General features: G+C 33.4%; 2 protein-coding genes across 7 annotated transcripts in view; one reads left to right on the plus strand and one right to left on the minus strand.

The window, feature by feature from the left end:
• LOC125676030 (biogenesis of lysosome-related organelles complex 1 subunit 3-like) overlaps positions 1 to 11,367 on the minus strand; it is a 28,200-nt gene extending 16,833 nt beyond the window's left edge. For 3 of the 4 annotated variants that reach the window (XM_048913922.2, XM_048913923.2, XM_056158087.1), the window contains exons 1-3: positions 11,254 to 11,367; positions 6,290 to 6,410; positions 1,807 to 1,891 (exon numbers count right to left, since the gene is read on the minus strand). In XM_048913922.2, the coding sequence (XP_048769879.1) occupies positions 1,807 to 1,891; positions 6,290 to 6,410; positions 11,254 to 11,328 (281 nt within the window). In that variant the 5' untranslated portion in view covers positions 11,329 to 11,367. Of the gene's footprint in view, positions 1 to 1,806; positions 1,892 to 6,289; positions 6,411 to 9,066; positions 9,620 to 11,253 lie in introns of those variants that run through there. The other variant, XM_048913921.2, reaches the window with a different exon arrangement.
• LOC125676018 (lysophospholipid acyltransferase 7-like) overlaps positions 1 to 21,373 on the plus strand; it is a 78,527-nt gene that overhangs the window by 19,876 nt on the left and 37,278 nt on the right. Inside the window, exons 1-2 of one of the 3 annotated variants that reach the window (XM_056158085.1) lie at positions 11,361 to 11,644; positions 15,813 to 15,943. In XM_056158085.1, the coding sequence (XP_056014060.1) occupies positions 11,430 to 11,644; positions 15,813 to 15,943 (346 nt within the window). In that variant the 5' untranslated portion in view covers positions 11,361 to 11,429. Of the gene's footprint in view, positions 1 to 11,360; positions 11,645 to 15,812; positions 15,944 to 21,373 lie in introns of those variants that run through there. The other 2 variants (XM_048913909.2, XM_056158086.1) reach the window with 2 other exon arrangements.

Here is a 21,373-nt window from a genome sequence, read left to right on the forward strand (position 1 = left end):
ATCTTCCAAAAGGTCAATTGGTTACTACTTAAGATGGAGGAATTTGAGGATAAAGAAAGTGTGACAGATGGATTGGACGGAACAGGGTAAGAACAATATACCTGAACTTTCTTTAGAGAGTGCGGGTATAACTACCAGATCTCCTATCATCAGGTAACAAGAGGCCCATGGGCCTAGAATCGCTCTTCTGATACATTGTAGAACAGACAAAAATTCTCAGTAATCAAGATTCATCAATTAACAAAGTTTGATGATGTTAAGTCAAATAGTACCTGAAAATTTAAATGTAACTGTCCAAAAGTAGGTCACGGTGACCTACTTTTGGTCGACACACTGAAGACTCAAGATGCATCAACTGACAAGTCAAATAGTATTCAAATATAACCGTCAAATTCCAAAAGAAGGCCACAGTGACCTACTTTTTGGTCAACACACTCCAAAGACTCAAGATGCATCAACTAACAAAGTTTGATAATTGAAGTCAAATAGTATCTGAAATATTCAGATATAAATGTCAAATTCCAAAAGTAGGTCACAGTGACCTACTTTTTGGTCGACACACTCTGAAGACTCAAGACCCATCAACTGACAAAGTTTGATGATTATAAGTTAAATAGTATCTGAAATTATATTCAAATATAGCCGTCAAAATCCAAAAATAGGTCAAGGTGACCTACCTTTTAGTCAGCACACTCTGAAGACTCAACATGCAACAACTGACAAAGTTTAATAATTGTAAGTCAAATAGTATCTGAAATATTAAAATATAGCCGTCAAATTCCAAAAGTAGGTCACGGTGACCTACTTTTTGGTCAACAAACTATGAAGACTCAAGATGCATCAACTGACAAAGTGTGATAATCCTAGCTTTCATAGTGTCCAAAATATGCATCTAAAATTGAAAATGTGAAATTTGAATGTCTGCAAAATTCAAAAAGTAGGTCACTGTGACCTACTTTTTAAAAATAAATATGTTTCGAGGCCTCTAGACGCAACAACTTACAAAGTTTAATGATTCTAAACCTCTCGGTATCTGAAATAACAACCTAAAATGTATTCATAAATGATTAGCCATAAAATTCAGAAAGTAGGTCATGGTGACATACTTTTCACATGACGCACTTCAAGGTCTCATGATCCATCAACTGACAACTTTTGCTGATCATAGGCTCAAAAGTATTCAAGATATGCATCAAAATCCATTTAATAATAATTACCTGCAAAATTAAAAAAGTAGGTCACCATGACCTACTTTTGAGACAACATGATATTAGGTCCTAAGATGCATCAACTGAAAAAAGTTTTATGATCCTACTCCTTATACTAAGCAAAATATCAAAGTTTTAACAAAACAAAATTTAAGGTCAACTTTGAAGTGACCTTGAGACCACACCCTTTGCCCCAGGATGATGCCGTGAACATTTTTTTTTTTAATCTACAACCTATCCTCATCCTTATGCATAAGTTTGGTGATAATTTGCCCAGTGGTTCTTGAGAAGAAGATTTTTTAGCAACCACTACTTTTGTTTGCATTTTCCTAATTATCTCCCCTTGTTAAAGGGTCACAACCCTAGTTTGAGTATAAATGAAAGCCCTTGGGCCAAGGATACCCTGTGACAAATTTGACAAAAATTGGCCAAGGGGTTCTTGCGATATAGCCCTTTTTCCAAAATGTTGACGCACACCGCACACTACACGCCAGACATATCCATATGATTAGCTCTTTGAGCCTTCGGCTCAGAAGAGCTAATAAATCTTAAAAGTTTATGTCTTCCATCTTGGCACAATTGAGGAACTTTAACTAACCTGTCATATTTGGGTTGACTGGAGTACAGTTTGGGAGAGGCAGCAGATATATTTCCAGCCTTCAAACCACTTTTTCTGGTCTCCACTGAAACAGATAGAAGAGACTCTTAACAGTACAAATTTTAGTATTAACCCTAATGACACCTGAGTCCATCATCTCTGACAAACTATGATCCACTCCACTCTTTCCTTCCTGTAAACAGCATCAAATAGGGCTATACAAGCATGATAAATCAGTATTGTAATTCTTTATTCAGTCTCGCACATTTACAAATAGATGCCTTCTATTTGTTATTCCCTCCATCATCTAACTGCAGAACTGTTGCTCTCTAGAAACAAGCGGCCCACAGGTTGTATCGGTCACCTGAGTACTAGTTAAAAGTGTCACAAGTCCCAAGGCCAACGCAATCTAGAAAAAAATCCCTGTTCTGAATATATAAGCTAAATTCTTATATTCAGCAACAGTATAAAACAAGATGTGTTCTTAAAACTTAAATGCCATCAAAAGTGCATACATTGATGAAAGGCTTTACATAATATATGTCTATTATAACTAATTTGGACCCATCTCAGAGTCAAAACCCTGAGGTTGTGAATTCAACATTTTTTTCTACACCCTTTTCTGCTATTCCTAAATATGCACTTAGATTTTATATGGTATCAGCAAACTTATAGAAGTCCTTCAAATCATTGAAATAATTTTGGCACCACCCTGAAACCAAACCCCTACCTCTAGGATCATAAAATTTACAATGGATTAAAAAATAAAACCCTCCCACCTGCCCCATACATTTTGGTAACCCTGGATGATAATCTACTAATTAAGTTGAATTGGCCTTATGTAAGTGTTATACACATAAACAATATACAAGTTTGGCCCCACCCTGGGTTCAGAACTCCTACCCACAGGGATTGTGAAATTTACAATATTGATAAAAGACTACCTGCTTTACATCACTATGCATTTAGTTTTTCTTACATGTGTGCAGTTCTTGAGAAGAAGATTTTTGAAAATTGGTCAATTTGGGGAGTTTTTGCCCTGCCCCTAAGGCCCCAGGGGTGCAGGAATCCTGAAATTTACAATTTATGTTCCCCTTGTTCCAAATATGTTTCATGCCAAAGAACAAGGGACGTTATTGGCCAAAATTGGCCGCGCTTCAAAAACCGATCATATTTTGCAGGTAGAAAGGTGATAATTTTTTTGTTTCATTCATATATAACATGTACCATTTACTTGTTGCTGATATTGAGAAAATAACGTTACAATATTGCATTGTTAACTCTGACGCTATCTCCCGACGGTCGCTTTTTCGGAACGACGTCATCGACCTTATAGGATTTACAGTCCCCTGATTCTTCTAGAATATTTTTCTAAAAGTTACAATTTTAACTTTTTATATAAAAATACTCATTGAGATCAAAGACAATTGAAAACTGGCATGCTATGGAAAATACATAATTCATTTACATGTAACTTTATCGTGGTCATAGACATTTTGCGGAAGAATCTTGTGTTAATTAGAGTGAGGAAAATAATGCGTATATTTGTCAAAAATTGTTCAGTAGAACGCAATCATATTTTCGAAGGTGCTGTTCGATGTCCTCCCATTCAAATGAAATATGAAAAATAAAATGGCTTTTGAATTTTCTTTTTCCTGGTTTTGTTTTTTGGTCATAAATATTAACACTTTGATTAAAAACGTCGATGAGTCGGATAAAATTACTTGTTATGCCATGTACACCAAGGACTATATAACAGGTCTGCTTACATGTGTATGCAATATAAATGTTACAGTACATACGAATAAAATATGCTGTGGGTATTTACAAAATATATTGAATAAAGTGTGGTAAATGTACATATACTAAACGATACAAATTTATGTTGCATGAATGGGATATCATTTTCTTGGGTACAGTAAAGCACGTCAAGTAATATGCATGTAACTTCAGATGGTATATTTCATATAGCAAATGCATTTAAAAACCTCACAAAAAATGCGTCCAATGTATTTAAAAGCCTCACAAAAATGTGTCCGTGTTTATATCTTTACATTCCCCTAAATGGTCAACAAAGTAGTTCCAACTCTCTCTCTCTCTCCATATAGTGTTCATCTTTGATAAATGAAAATACATCAGTCAGTGGACATGCCATTGCATGCACCGACATTCAGTCCAAATCTAGAACGGACTCTGGGAAGTTGTTTGAGTACATGTATAGACAATGTGGTATATGTAACTGCTTTTCCCAGGCACTTATTTTCATATGCGAATAAGGATATATTGAGTGAACCCCCCCCCCCCCCCCCATATTCTTGATAGTAGTATTGAATGAGAAAAAATAGGCTTAAAATTATTAATTGAACCCATGTAGCAAAGGATAACCCTCCACCCCCCGACGATTTAAGAATTCGAAGATCAGGCAGAAAGGTTTTTTTCATTTGCTAATTAACTACCAACTTATCCTTTGACCCCCCCCCCTTCTTTTTTAAAAATAATATTGTTTGCAGCCAACAACCGACACCATATTGATAATGAAAGAAGAATATTAATGGATAATTAAACATGCAAAATATAAATCTGGTTGTTGCATGCAAAAGTATTAGTTTTTGCTAAATTTTATTCATAATTTATTTCAAATCAACAGATTCCGCTAAACAGCTCATCTTTAGCGTATATTTATGACGTCATAATAAAATATTACGTCATTTTCATGTAAGTGGGATTAGAAGAACATCCTAGTTGTGTAAATAAAAAGAATATTAAGCATAGTATGAAAGTTGAAAAAAATCTTGGCGGTATATAGCCAATAACATCCCTTGTCCTTTAAAAAGAATTGGAATTATAGTTATCAAGAAGTTAAAAATGTCTATTGTTCACACATTTAATAACTGACCATTTTGGCCCCACCCTGATACCAAAACACCTACCCTTGGGATCATCAAATTTGCAATTTCGGTAAAGGACTACCTGTTCTTTCTAAATATCTATTTACTTTCAATTTAGTATCAATAGAACTAAAGAAGATGTTATTTAAGTGTTTTACATATAAATACTATACCAAGTTTGACCCCGCCCTGGGGTCAGAACCCCTACCCCAGGGATCATGAAATTTACAATTTTGGTAGAGGCCTTCCTGCTCTACAACACTATGCATTTAGGTTTTCTTACATGTGTGTGGTTCTTGAGAAGAAGATTTTTGAAAATTTGTCAATTTTGGGCACTTTTTGCCCTGTCCCTAGGGCCCCAGGGGTGCTGAAGTCCTGAAATTTATAATTTATGTTCCCTTGTCCCAATGATGCTTCATACCAAATTTGACGACAACCAATTGCAATAGGTCACCCTATGAAATCCAAGTGTTCATGGGATCAACCGTTATACATGTACAATATGTCTATGATCAATGGTTAGATAATGAACATTTCTGAAATACATGGTGTACTGTCTGAAATATCAACACCTTCCCCTAACTGCTAAATGTGGCAATCAAAGCAGAACTTAACGCAAGAACCGATTTTACGAGTTTGAAGAGGAAACATAGAATGATGTGCTTTGGTATCGGGCTTTGTTAATGGTCATGGGAATTTCATACTAAATAAAATTCTGCTCGCTAAAAAAAAGTTTTACCTACCTACCAACCATCCTCTGAAATTTAGGGTTGGGAGAGGGGAAACAAACATATTTTTAGATATGGCCTTGTACAGAACATTTTTGAAAATTGGTCAATTTTTTGGCAGTTTTTGCCCTGCCTTGGGGGTGCAGGAGTCCTGAAATTTACAATTTATGTCCCCCTTGTGTAAAAAGATACTTCATACCAAATTTGAAAAGAAATTGAATGGTAGTAATCAAGAAGTTAAACATTTCTATCTAATTCAACTTTGGACTGGTTGATTTTTCTGTGGACTGGTTTATGATTATAGAAATTGCACCTTAACTTTTATCAAGGAATTCCTGATAAAACAGCTCTCATCATGAACCCAGGACATAAAAAATTTGGATTTTCTCAGAGCAGCTTTCATCCTCTTGCAATAAATGCTCTTCAAATCATAAATTTTAAACCTTATTTTTTTTTTTTTTTTAATGATGTTTAAGATGTCAAGTAAAAACTTTTTGATGGAGTAAATCTTAAAATGGCTAAAACTTCATGTGACATAAACAGTCTCAAATTTAAATAGTGTGATTATGGCCATGGGTTCATGAGAGCTGTGTTTTATCAGAAATTCCTTGATAAAAGTTAAGGTACAATTTTTACATATACAAATCATACTTGTGCAATCAATACAAATTCAGAAGTTGCAATACACATTAACTCAGCACAAGAGCATTTTGATGCAAAACATCAAAATAGGCCACATAAATTTTAAATATTTTAAGCTTTTTCCAACTTTGGACTGTTTGATTTTTCTGTGGACTGGTTGAAATCACAACTTATCAGTCCAGCTGGACTGGTTACATAAAAAGTTAGTTATAATTAAAAAGGTACCTTTGAGTGCTGGTATGCTTTCTTCATCTTCCTCAATTTCTTCCTCTGATTCTGAGGCCTCTCCTGATATGGACACAGCATTAATATTCAATGGGTCCACACCAGGTGCATCTTTGGTAGCCTTATTAAAGATACAGAGGTCAACCAAATAATTTTGATCAAAGCCTAAAATCAGCCACTAAAATTTCAGGAGAAAATAGATCAGGTTTCCCTTTAAATAGGTCAAATTCCAAGGTCAAAAGATCAAACAACATTGTGTTACAATGTCTTGCCATAAGAATCTCTATACAAAATATGAAAGCCCTACCTAAAATAGTTCCTGATATACTTAATAGGTAAAAGGTCACAAGGTCAAAAGACATAATATGAAATGAAAGATCTTGCAAAAGGAAATGCATATACAAGAGGCCCATGCTCACCTGAGTTACTTACGTTGGCCCATATTTAAAGATTTTCCCTGTATATTCACATTTAAAACTTTGATCCCTATTGTGGCTCTGTGTGATTGGTTCACAAAGACATTGCTTAGTTTCGGGATCATCTGAATGGTCTCGGGATTATTCGCGGACCAATCACATGACACGTTATAAATTTGTACTCTGTGACCTCCTTTTTGGCTGCCAGTGGAAGAGATGAAGCCCTGTCCGATCAATGAACGCAAGATTGTGTCAAATAAAAGAGATGACTCTCGGAGATGGGTTTTGAGTTGAAGAGACTTGTAGTATGACATCTTCCTGACCTGCCGCTTGCCAAAATTCCTTAGGTAATGCTGCATTTACTTGGAAAATGTGCCCCGAAACGGGGACCCCGTTTGTTTAAAAATTTTTGTTTCATACCTTGTGTATTTTATTGTACTGGTAGAAGGCCAATCTCTAAAGCTTACAAAAAGCGTGAAACGATTACATGAATTGAAAAAGGGATGAGATAGACTGGGAATTCACACATTTCAGAGAAATTATTGCCACCAAAAAAGAAATTATCAAAAAAAAAAAAAGGGGGGGGGTTAGTAATATCCATACTTCAAGTGCCTGTGCATTAGATAGGCATTTACAATGATAGCCAAAAAAGAAAAAAAGTATCGTCGACTGCCCCATTTCGGTGACTGACCAGAATCGGTGACCTTTTGTTTATGTGTGCACGTTGTCGTTTTTCCGGGCGTAGATTGCGTCATCATTTTCGCCGTAGTATTTGCAAACATATATAGAGTAAATCTTCAATTTTCCCCTGAAAATAAACTTTTAGAAGGAGCATATGCAAAAAATCAACCTGAGCGCCCCAAAAATAAGCCCATTTGCTTATTACTTTTTTAAGCAAACCTTCAAATTAATATAAAGTATATCAAAAGTCTAGAATTCTACACTATGTTATTTTATTCATTGACGTTTAGTTGCAAATTCCTCCTGTATATACGTTTTAAACAGTTACAAACTTTTGGCAAACCTATATTAACAATGGTCACCGAAATAGGTGACGTCACCGTTTTAGGACCACAAAGTAACATGTTTTTTGTTACGAAAATATATTCAATTAACATACCAATAAATTTGGAATTTTTGAATGAAAGTAAATGAATTTAATTACCTTAAAGGTAGATGTGTAATTTATTTATTTACTCCAAGTGATTAATGAGAAAATCGTGGTTTATCACTAAGGTAACCGAAACTGGTCAGTCGACGATAATAATACAGAGAGGTTGCCTATAACGGATCACTACATGGTTTAACGTCGATAGTTTGTATCCGAGTTCGAGTTAAATCTATTATATAACATGAATAGTGGTACCATATATAACTTAAACTATTGTATATATCATTTCTCAATTAAAGCACTTAATAAATAGGAATTATTGTTGTTTGTTAATGAGCACAGTAGTCGCCTTTACCGGATCATTTTCTCCATTACCGAATCACGTGATTTACAGTTGAGCATTTTTGTTAAGGACAATGTCAGCATGCATTTTTATGTCGTAATAAACACGAAGAAAGAAATGTTGACACAAATATTCCTTTGTGTGACCTTAACATGAATTATTCAATATTTTACCCGTCAATATATGGAAATTTAAAAAGAAATATCGGGTAATGCAGCTGAAAACGAAAACGGGCTACATGACAATTTAAAAAAATTACCCTATATCCATAAAAGGTTTAATAAATCACAATTACCCAGTGTGTGTTTGTAAAATTAAATTACTTTAAAGTCAGTCTAATTCACCTTACACATTTATTCAAGAAATGCAAATTTACATATAGCCTATACTGGGATAGCCCAGCTGTCAATCATTTTAAATTGAATCCTATTTAAAAGGACCCCTTTCATTGGAGAAAATTTGCAAACAATTCCTAAAATTTCTCAATTTTGAGACAATGTTGCCAGATATATTTCTCAAATGATAACCTACTGTCAAAAACACAGAAAAGGTCCTCTGCTGTTAAAACAAAAACCTGGGTGATTGTATGTTAATTAAACATTCTTCAATCTAAACAAATAATTCAATAAATTTCTCATTCTAAAAGGACCTCGTCCTCAAAACTAGTGAGCTCCCTGAATAATATCGAGAAATAAAATAGATAATTTATGTACGAAATTGATCACTGTTCGTTATCTTCACCTTGCATTTAACCATCAAGTTTGTATCTCTACTGGTGGACAGTCTGTCCCCGAGGATACTTGTCGCTCTTTATATGTTCCTTCATATTGCTTATAGGAGTTATGAGATTAATCACTGTTCGTTATCTTCACCTTGCATTGTACAAAAAAACTGACATATCTATAAGTCAAGTTCAGAGGCTGTTTATCATCTATAAATTATACAATTTCATCGCATCCCCCTCTTTTAATTGTGACAAAATTGTCTTCAATTTATCAAATAAAGTTGAAGCATTCACATTTTCAAGTATGTATTTGCAGGGAAGCACAACACCGCCCCCTTCCTCATTTGGCTCGGGCCATGGAGGAAAATTTGCTACTGGCTGTCCTGTCACCTCGGCAAATATTTCGCTGCCATTATCCAAAATGTTACGAAAATGTGCAGATAGGCATTTTGGTACATGTCCAATAGGCAGCCCAGCTATGTCACTAACTTTCAGCTGACGTTTTTCATCTGTAATGTCATTATGAATATTTGGGGGGAAATTATTCAATGGTGGAAGCCACACCAAACAAGCATTGCTGTCTTTTATGTTTGAATATTCTCTGTCAACAATTAATCGAGTTGGAGGAGGGGTATATGGGGGACGAATTTTAAACACATGATAGCCTTTCACTACACATTTGTCAATGATAATTTTCGTGAAGCTAAACTGCTGCGATTTCACCATCCACAGCAGGCTAAAAAAAAGAAAAAAACTTGAGGTAAATTCAAAATGTAAAAGAGTAATAGGATAGGGTGTATATTATATAGAAGATTTGTTACAGTAAAACACATTATATGTTATGGTAGTCTCACTTACAATATAAAGTTCGGCAATTTACACATTATAATATATACATGTATTGTTGTTGTCGGTTCCTTGTTATTTATGTGCAGATGTACACTAGTGGAGTATAAAATCACAAAAATGAACATTCAGTTAAATCCTGTAATTTTTTGGGCACACAAAGTTTTCATTCACATCAATTACATGAGATAAACATTCTGTGTGCATTCAACTGTTATAATTAACGAATTCAAAGCTTCTCCTATTCCGTAAATCATACTGATTCTGAAGGATGACATTTACCTATTGTCCAATGTGACCGGTTGGTATAGAAATGAATAGAGGAATTCCTACACCACTTTCTTGATAGACTGTTTATTTGTACAAGTTTACATTATATAATGCTTTCGGACTCTCTCTCTTCTCTTTGGGGACATTCTCTTTCCACATACTTTATATTTCCTAGCAATGTTTGCTGCTGATTTTTGAGTAGGTGTATATCCACCAGTTTTAGTTTTCAGTTTTTAGGGGGGCATATCTGAAAATCCAAATAATTATGTAATGTTGAAAGAGAATTGATACAAATGATTGAGATAGCATGTTTTCACTTGTGTTTCTTTTTTATTTCAACTAAATATATGGAAATCGAATTTGAAAAATTTTTTTTGACAAGATCCTTTTCACTCAAAATATTTCACTAACGCCAGTAGCAGTGATTCGATATAGGAAACCTAGCGACCTGCAACTTTATGGCTATATAATTATAATCTGATCTCCAAACAAGATGATGTTTTTATAGGTTTTAGATGAGTATTTCTACCAAACATCTGTAACAATTTTACTTACCTGCATTGTATCGTTCCCGGCGAAATTTGATGGAAAAGTGAAAGTTGTCTGCTTCACACGGTGTTTCTAATCTATGTCACGACAATGCTTGATGTTGTTTTACGTGAAATTATGACAATGAACAAGTTGAAAATAATTTTTTAATGATAATTGGTATTAGCAAGAATAACTCTTTATGACAGGATACTTTATACTATGTATTGGACTTCGAATCAGGAAATATGGAACTAATACTTTAATGTGATTCGGTAATGGAGATGATTCTATATAGGCAACCTCACTGTATTTGAAAAGTTTTTTCTTTTGGGGGGGGGGGGGGGGGTGAAACAACGTACTGTAACAAGCTGGAAGGGGGAGGGGCCAGAAGATGACAAAGCCGGAAAGAGGGAGGTACAATGTACCCACAAGAATTTGCTTCATTTCATTTTACTTTCAGTCTGATTAAAACCAGCCCCCCTTTTACTTTCATCTTATTTCATTCATTTATCTTTCTTATTACCGCATAGCCTCATATAAGGAGCATATGGACGTTAAAGAGGGTCTAGACTGTAGGAGTATCGTCACCAGCTGGTCACTTTCGGATATAACCCGCCCTCTAAAATTACCCGGCCCAGATCATGCGTCTGCAATGCGTTGAGCAAGTCGGAAATTACCTTTAAAATATGCATGAGAGATAACATAATGTGCATAGAATTTTACCTCTGTCTCTGATAACTCGTCATCGTCTGACTCCGACGCTTCTCCATCTACTACCGTTCTTACTTCTGACTCCATAGCCGTTCGGAATGCCCTCTATTTTTCATTATCGTTCGGGCTCGTGGTGCAAATAATCCTAACTATATTTCCTTAAAAACTGAACAAATTCGAGCTTCAGGATGGAGTTCACAGACGACGTTGTGTATTCCCTAATTCTGATATTTTCTGTCCCACTGGGATTGTTGGTGAAACCAGTGTCATCTCCAGAACTTAAGAAAGTCGTTTGTACAGTGGTTGGACTAGTTGTAGCGTTAATTACTATTGGTGGTCACATTATTCATGTCGTAGTCGTTACAATTGTCAGCATTGTGATTATCAGAGTGGTGGGTCCAAGGTAACTTTAAATCGTTAGATATGTTACTTTACTAGTCTTTCCCAGCTAAAAATTCAAATCTTAATTGTGCATTCCCAGAGTTTTTGAAACATATATATCGGTTCCACCCAGACTGACAGGGGCCTAGGGCTTGTCTTCCGGATTGTGGAAAATGATATATATATATATAATATGTTTTACGGTGTGACCGTGTTTGAGGGCGAAGCAAAAAAGTTTTGGCATTAGTATCTATATCCAAAACAGGACAAAAACAACCCGAAGCTAGCACGCGGACGGAGCTGTATCAAAGCATCCTAAATTTGGACATTTGATCTACCTATATATTGAACGCGGGAAATATAACGCAAATTAATGTAAACAGTACATTGTGACGTCATATTCAGCGTCGTTATTTAGCAAATTTACAAACATAGCGTTTGAACCACAACAAAAAACATGGTGTTAATCATGGAGTGATTATATATGATTAAGAAAATAAGATTCACATGCTTTTACGGATTTTAAGTAACATCTCAGACCGACGTGAACTAGGGTAGACGAGATTCAAAATGGAGGAATACATGTCCACGTGCTAATATTCGAATCGACGCCATTGGGACCAAAATTTTCAAGTTCCATTGGTATGGTTTAATTTTTCGTTATTTTCCTTTTAAACATGTATATACTTGTTACCTATAGGGAGAGCTCCGCTCTCATGGCCCTTCGTGCTGTGAGAGGGCTTCGCCCTCTATGATATATATATATATATATATAGATATATATATATATATACACAGTCGGTTGCCTAGTTCCGGATCACATTTTCATTAACGATTGCTAGCGGTATAATCCACGAAGATACTGTAGGTTTTAATTGACTTGTGAGAAGATCAGATGTTACTAAAATGAAAAATAACTAAAATTATTTGAAAATCGTGGTAAATATCACCGGCCTTTGCATTTTCCATAACCGTGTTCATAGGTCAGTTCCGAATCACACTGCCAGTCAGTGATTTTTTTTGGGCTAAAATGCCACCGATATTCGGCTGTTTCCCCTCACTAAAATTAGCTATTTTTTCCCAATTATATGTATATGTTTTTCCCAATTTCAAATCTAGGGAAATTAGGCCATTTAAAAAAAAAGGTTACCGTATATATCTGACAGAGTAAATACGTTTTTTTTTCTTCAGTTTTATTCTCCAAACCACTGCACATGCAAAAGGTTTTGTAAAGAATATGTAAAACAATAGAGGCATCCATATTAGCAGATATGCAGCGAAGTATATAGCTTCCAGATACACATTAAGCCATATTGTGTACAATTTATTTTGACCGCCATTTTTTGTAGGGTCAGGCTAATAACAGGAAGTGGTCAACAGTATAGGGTTTTACTAAAATTCGAAAAATACGAAACAGGAGAGACATTCTGGAAACTTGATTATTAATATAATATTTACAAGATTATGGGTACAAATGCTGGTGAATTAATAATGTATTATTTTCTTTATGAAATTAGACAATAAGTATTTCTTAGAAAAAGTAAATAATATATAATTATACAAGGTGTGACTTCCAATACATATTTAATGTTAAATAATGATTTATTTTATGATTTTAAATCAGATCTGAAATAAACGTCAAACAAAAAATTGTTATTTGATTATTTTATTCATCTTTACCATTTTAATTTACTATGAATGATTTTTCCCAATTTGAGGAAAATGTCGCTAATTTTTCCCAATTCAAAAGGAGGGGTGGTAGTTTGAAAAACAAAAAAAAAATCACTGCCAGTTCCAAATCACGGAGATGTTTGAAAAGACTGCAGGCCAATTCGAACTTTCACTGACCCGATCCAACTTTCAATCGGTCCGAAACTTTAAATCAGTACGTGTGTATGTTTATTTCGCTTAATATATACCTAGTTTTTGTAGAAATCAAATGAAATCAAACACTAGTTTAAATTAATCTTTAGCCTACATTATTGACGTTATATATATTGAACAATTTTCAAACCTTCACATTTAGGCATTGGCATAGCCAAAATTGCGGCATTCAAAATTCTCTTTTAAATCAACATCTTTCTCTGAGTATGTTTATGATCTAACGTTATATCTACCTGGGATAACAATCCTTCGGCATTTGTGGAGTTGACGAGGTTGGGAAGAAAAAATAATGCAGTCATACATGTATATTAATATGCTTAAAATTGAATTGACTACAGTATACTTTTTAAATATCAATTTCAAGATGTAAATTTACATGCAATATACGTGATATATTTACTATCCCGATTTTCTCATTTAAATAAAATGTATTTACCGGGGGGGGGTATCCATTTTGGTAATCAGGAAAAAAAATAGTTTATCGTGTTTATCCAAAAAAATGTGTGCGTATTATATCTGACCCTACTTCTATAAATCCAACAGTGCATTTTTAAATATAAACTGAGATATTGCTCAAACTTTAAAACTAAGTTCAACAAGTCGCGTATGACAGTATGACATAGTTGGCCGAGTGGGCTACTGAATAAGTAGCTGCAGAACTGTAGCTCTCTGAAAAAATATTTTGACGTCAAAATATTTTTTCAGAGAGCTACAGTTCTGCAGCTACTGAATAAGAAATCATTTGAGCCTGCATGAAATTTTAATAGCCCACAGCCCCACACATATGAAATTGAAAAACATAATTTTTTTTAATAAAAGAAGAGAAACATCAGGTCACATTACAATTTATTTTAAAAAATCAAATAATAAAATATTGAATATTCAAATTCAGTTTCCATTTCCGTAATTCTTTCAAACAACTCTCTCTTTCTTATCCCCACTCTCATTTTGTCAACATAGCAAAAATATCGAAGTTCATGGACTTCATGATCTTCACGGCGTCTGACTTTAATACACACTTCTTCAGACTTTTTATGCAGTTTTGAAAGTTCTCATCTTTACAATGCTGTCAAGTTTATAATTCAGGCAACCTGTCGTAGGGCCTAACGATTGGACCTGTCGCATCATGTTTTGTCCACACAGCACATGTCATCCCCTCGAGCTATATTCTCCCCTTTCTTTTCGTTTTGTACTCTTTGAAGTAACCCTTGCATTGTTCAACTTTTTCTGGTTTACATTTTGGAAGGTTTGGTACCTCGCCAAATGACAAAACCTCAACCAGAAACTGAACTTCAATTATATTAGGACTCGGATTAGTTGTAAAGGAAAATGTCGATCGGACAATTACGGTAGCCCAATGGGCTATGAGAATGGAAATTTGGAGTGCCCACAAGCAAAGTATGGTTGCCAATGCGAGTGAACAAGTGCTAATTTTGGAACCCTGCATGATGGTGGCAGAGTTATGCCATTTTACATTATGTCGTCTTTTAGCTTTAAAAAAATGACAAAATGAAAAGACAACAAAATACATGTATGCGACACGTATGAGAAGACAACAAAGAAAACCCACAAATTAGCTAGCAACCAATTTTGTCGTCTTTTCGCTTGGCGTCTTGCTGTTATTTCAAGGCGAAAAGACAACAAAATGATGATTAATTTAGCGACTTTTCACCTTGAAATAACAATTAAGAAGACCACTGAATGAAACTTCAATTCAAGCTGACATGAAGTCTTAAATATATTAGAATTCTCATTGTCTGCTATTTTTCTCTGCTTATCTGCCATATTACTTAGATGAATATTCTGTTGGGAGTCAGAATACATCCTGTATATTCTATATCAATGGATATGATCTTGTGGGAGTGATATGCACCACCATTACGGAGTTGTAGCCCCCCCCCCCACTCCCCCCCCCCAATGAAAAAATGTTGGAGAGGGCTACGTACATCAGAGTTTTTGAAATAAAGAAAATTTCACTGGTCAAGTGAACTGGTAAATTGATGAAATTTACTGATCTGAACAAATACTTACTGCTCAGTATTCTGGTTATTTGAATTAAAAAAACAAACAAACAAAACAAAACTTGAAAACAAATTAATATTTAATGTAAAGCCACAATATGCACGGCCTCATGACCAGGATAATAGTAAATTTGAACTGTTTCAATGCCATCCATGTGGCTTCAAATGAATTATTGAATATTAAGCAGACATGTTCTCCGAGGGTTGCAAAGGTATATACGTTTGTACGAACAACAATGGAGCTGTTATTGTTCATGCAGTTATACCCTTTTTTCTTTCTTTCAGAAAATGTCATTTCTGCACATTTGTATGGTGCTTTGGATACCTTGCTTTCTTCAGAACATGTCACTATTTTGGAATACCAAAGGTTTCGCCATTGTCAAATGCAGTGCAACTTTTTGTAACACTTAGGGTAGGTACAAGGTTTTCAGAATGAAAAAATAAAAGAATATATGAATTAGTGATCATTATGAATTATTACTCTCATTGTCAAAAGTAAAGTTCAGACTTCAAACTAAAAATGTCACCAAACAGGGCTTTATACCCCTTGCATGCATGTCCAATTAAAGATTGACTGGTGTGTTCCCAGATCCGATTCAAAATTTTCCAAAATATTAGCTCCCACAGTATCTCATTCTGTGTTTTTACATAAATGATTTAAATCTAAAACATCTTGTGAATGAATTATCTGACCATCACCAAGGGGCTTACTTAAATAATTGAAAAGAAACATTTACCCTAATCACAATGTCGCACAGTGGAAAGTTTTACATCAAAAAGATTCTGCATATTTTTTTTCTTCAAAGTGCATGGCTCACTACATCAAAATTTTCTTTAATGTTTTGTTAAAGGACCTAGCTTGTAGGAAGCATGGTTTTACCATCAACAGAGTTATACAGGCTCTCAATTATTTTATATGAACTTTTTTGTGATTTTTTTCAGAATAATGAAAAAGTTGTGTTGTTTGCAAATAAAAGATTTTTTGAGACCAAATTTCACTGTGATTTGATGTATGATATGAATATCTAATAAAATGTGCCTAAAAGACTCAGATAGATGCTCTGTTTTTTTAAGATAAAAAATATTTATGAAAATAAAAACTTTAATATAATATTCTTTTTAAATCTATGACTTAAAAATCTTCATGAAACACGTCAATTAGAAAAAGGATATATCGGACAAATGCATTTTAAACAGAAATTGATTCAGAAATGAAATGGCAGAATCATTGTGATTTTTCATATTTGAACCAAGCCCTAGCCCAATCAGAATTATAAAAAAAAAAGTTGTCGCCGAGGGTATATAATCAGAAAACTACAATGAATTCCCTTGGTGTTGAATCATTTACAAATTAAATGAATTTATAAAGGAAACTATTTTCTTGATGAAAAGTACACAAAATTAGCAGCAGTATGATTATTTTAGTAATTCTTATGTGGATCGGTACTTTTTTCTGTGTTTTGGTTCAAATCTAAGAAATAGCAATTAATTTTTCTGAAATTTGGTCATATCATTTCAATTTCTTTTTAAAATGTATTTGTTTAAAATATCTTTTTACCAAATGAAAATTGTTTCTTGAATATTTTAGACGTATTATAGATTTTAAAAATATTAACTAAAAGCCATTATGATTTTCATAGACATGTTTTTATGTAAAAAATTAGAATATCTACATGAGTCTTCTTCGCAGGTTTTACAGTGTGTCAGATACATGTATTTATATCATGCATCAAATCAAAGTCTGGATTTTAAAATCTCTTATTTGCTAACAAAACACCATATTTATCATTCCAGAAAAAAATCACAAAAAATTCACATAAAATAATTGAGAGCTTGTATCACTCTTTCGATGGTGAAATCATACTTCATAAGAGATGCTTTAAACAAGCCATTAAATAAAATTTTAGTGCAATGTCTCAGGCACCTTAAGTTAACCTACAATGCACTATTTTTGTCTAAGTACTTTTACTAAAATTGCAGGTCCCTTCCTGTTTGTCATTCCATAATATGCTCCTGAAAAAAAAGGTTCATTACTGCAATCGGAATATGCAATACCTATTTACTGTAATATTAGCTCACCTGAGTCGAGAACTCAAGTGAGCTTTTCTGATCACCTTTTGTCTGTCTTACAAGCGTCCTACTCTGACACCTCTAACTTGACATTCCTCAAACTTTGTACAGTTGTTGGACACATTGAAGAAGTGCATATGCGTCATTTTGAAAGTGATCAGACATTTTTCAAAAAATTTACATGTAATCGAACTTTGTCATTTTTTAAGCATGGTACTTATATTTTTACTTTATGTAACCAACTCCTATATAACATATTTTAAAGCAACCTGGCCATTTCTGTCCTTGAATCAATTTTTATATGTTTGTAAATAATATGCCCCAGTGTGCCTTATAGGTACACCCCATGATCAAATGACCTTACAATATGGATCTTAGAGAACCTAGTCATTTCATGTGTCAATCCATATGCAGGCAGGAGTTTTAAACTTGATAATTAAGTCCAACCTCCCTCCAACAAACATATTCAATGTATAGCTCACCTGAGGTATAAGCTGAAGTGAGCCTCTCTGATCACCCATTTTATCCATAGTCTGTCTGTCTTTCTGTAAACTATATGCATCAACTATTTCTCTAGAACCACTGGACCAATTTCAACCAAAGTTGGCAAAAAGTATCTTGGGTAAAAGGAAATTTAAATTGTTCCCAAGGGGAGATTTTTTTTTAAAAGTGAAAATAGAGTGGGTGTCTTATGATTTAACAATATTCTTCTGAAGAATCCCTGGGTAAGAAACAATCTTAATAAAATCAGACTTCTTAGATCCGCGTTGTATACTCTGCGTAAGAAAATCTGACTAGGGGTCATGTTCATGTGAACTTTTGTTCATCAGCGCGTCACCTATGAAATTGTCGGTGTTCACAATTCAAGGAAAATGGCTGCGATTGTTTGGTTTGAAAGAAGACACATAGCAGCTAGATGCGACATCACAATGTACCGGTTGACATGACTGGCGTTATATTCCTCACATTGATTAAGTAAACCATTTTGAAAACTATTCAAATCGTACCCATCCCTATTCATACATAAATCGCAATTCACAATTTTTTTTTTTTTTTTTTTTTTTTTTTCACATATATCAGTCTTTAATTCCAAAATACATTACTATTTCGGGGTAAAGTCTCCGCAGAGACCCCCTTATAATCTTTACCTAGGGTGCCAGGGGCCCCTTGGATTAGATGTATATAGGCATACATATACATATATATAAATTTATCATATAAATTTCTACATATAGAAAACACAAACATATATGCATACATACAAACACACACACATATAATATACTGTTATATAACAAAATTTATTAACATGTTATGGCAAAAAAGGTTCTTATTTTTACGGAAAAACCAACAACACAACAATATAATTATGTACATAAAGAACCTGAAACTGCCATATGCGGGGTTAACAATTCAAAAGTTCATATCACAACCCCCATGGCAGCACTATAGGAGGACAGGACCCCTCCTCATAGTGGGAACTTTTTGCAAAATACCAGTATATAAAAGGTTTATTACAAAATTTTATTTGATATAGAAATATAGTTGTTTGTAATCAATTCAAATTGTTCAAAATAAACTCACATTGTAACATAGTTAAAAATGTGCATAGACAGATATTTGTCAGGTTTCATATTATAAAAAGTCATACCTGCAAAGGTGTATAAATTACAATTTGTCTTTAATTGCTTTCATAACTTTAGCATATTTTTTATCCTGAATTTTTGTGTACACTTCTGTATAAAAATTCAATTTACTTTTTATGTGGTTACATATTTCTTGAGGTTTTTCGTCTTTGTTATCTAATCTACAACACATTTTATACTTGTATATTTTACAGGCAATAAGAGATATTATGCTATTCAAAAAGAGTGTCTTTTCATTGTTTTCATAGTAAAATCCTATCACAATTGTTTTCCACGATATATCAAATTTTAAAAATTTGTTTAACAATGTCCCATATATGAGAAACATTTTTACATTTTAAGATAAGATGTTCATTGTTTTCTTTAGCATCTCTGCAAAAGACACAAAAATCATTTTCTACTATCTTCCATTTCTTCAGCAATTCTCTGTTACACAATAGATTATTTAATAATTTATAATTAAATTCTGATATACTTCTGTCTCTTATGGATAAGATTTTTTGTTCATAAATAGATTTCCAAGCCGTTTTTGTTATTTCAAAAACCTTTCCGTAATATGTTTGGTGTAATGGAGGTATAAATTTTTCATGACAAAGAATTTCGTAAATCAACTTTGAATTGATATCACACACTTTAACATGTCCTTTACATAATAAATCGTATGATGTACTCCCATGAAAAATGTTTTCGTATCTTATATTTGAAAATTCATAACTTTTGAAGGTTTTTGTTATAACTGTTTTTATAATCATATATTCACACATCCAGTTTTTTTTACATATAAGTTTGTCATCAAACCATTCCAAAGGTTTTATGCCATTTTCATTTACAATATCATTCAAAAATTTAAAACCGCTCCTCAGCCAATTATGAAAAAATATTGGCTTGTTTTTGTACATAAAATTTTTATTACACCACAACGGTTCTTTCAATAATGCATTCAGATAAAATTGTTTTTTATTTTTTTTACATTCGTTGAAAAATACAAGCATTTCCTTGTAGAATAGAGGAAAATGTTCCATTATTTGATAATCATTTGATTTCGTAATATTTGTTTTACATAGATATTCAAAATCAAAGTCTCTTTCTTTGCACAAACTATCTACAAAAAAGAATAGAGAGTTTCTCTCGCTTGAAATCCTGTTTATCCAAGATACTTTTATGGATTTTAATTTCAAAGATACATCGACAATTCCAATGCCTCCCTTTAGGACATTTCCAATCTGTGTATTTCTTTTAATTCTATCTCTTTTGTTCCATATATAGTTATATAACAAACTTTGAAATTTCTTAATTACTTCTTCATTTGGAAAGCTCAGAACTGATCCAACATATATAATCTTTGATATTGCTAGGCTATTGATGACACAAACTTTACCAAAAATGGTTAGTTTTCTTTTTTTCCATGATTCAAACAGTTTTTCTAAGTCATCTACAATTTTTGTCCAATTGTTTTTATAACATATTTCTTTGTTGTGTCCTATATAAATTCCAAGAGTTTTTATGCTATCATTGTTTACGTTAACATTTCTAATTTGTTTATAATGATATTTGTGAGGACCCGTTAATATACATTCTGTTTTTGACATATTTAAATACATACCCGAAACATTGCTGAATTTTGCTATGACTTTAAAAGAATGTTCTAGAGAGGTTTCATCTTTAAGAGGAAGAGTACAATCATCTGCATGTTGTATAATCTTAATACTGTTAGTCATTCCTGGTTTTTGAAATCCATTAATATTTGAATTCGATCTAATATTTACCGCTAATATTTCTATAACAAAAAGAAATAATATTGCAGAGATGGGACATCCTTGTCTTATACCTCTCTGCATATTGCATGTTTTGGACATCCATCCATTATTTTTTATTTTAAATATAGGTTTATTGTATAGTATGTTGACCCATTTGAGAAAGTTTTCGCCAAAGTTAAATTTTTTAAGAACTTTCGTCATGAAGTTCCATTCCACAGAGTCGAACGCTTTTTGGAAATCAAGAAATAACATTATTGATTCTATATCATTTTCTTCACAATATTCAAAAATATCAATAATTAACCTTGCATTCAGAGCTATATTTCTCCCTTTTATATAAGCTGATTGATTAACATGTATTGCTTTATCCAAC

Source organism: Ostrea edulis, chromosome 3, assembly GCF_947568905.1.
Source record: "Ostrea edulis chromosome 3, xbOstEdul1.1, whole genome shotgun sequence".
NCBI classification, from domain to species: domain Eukaryota; kingdom Metazoa; phylum Mollusca; class Bivalvia; order Ostreida; family Ostreidae; genus Ostrea; species Ostrea edulis.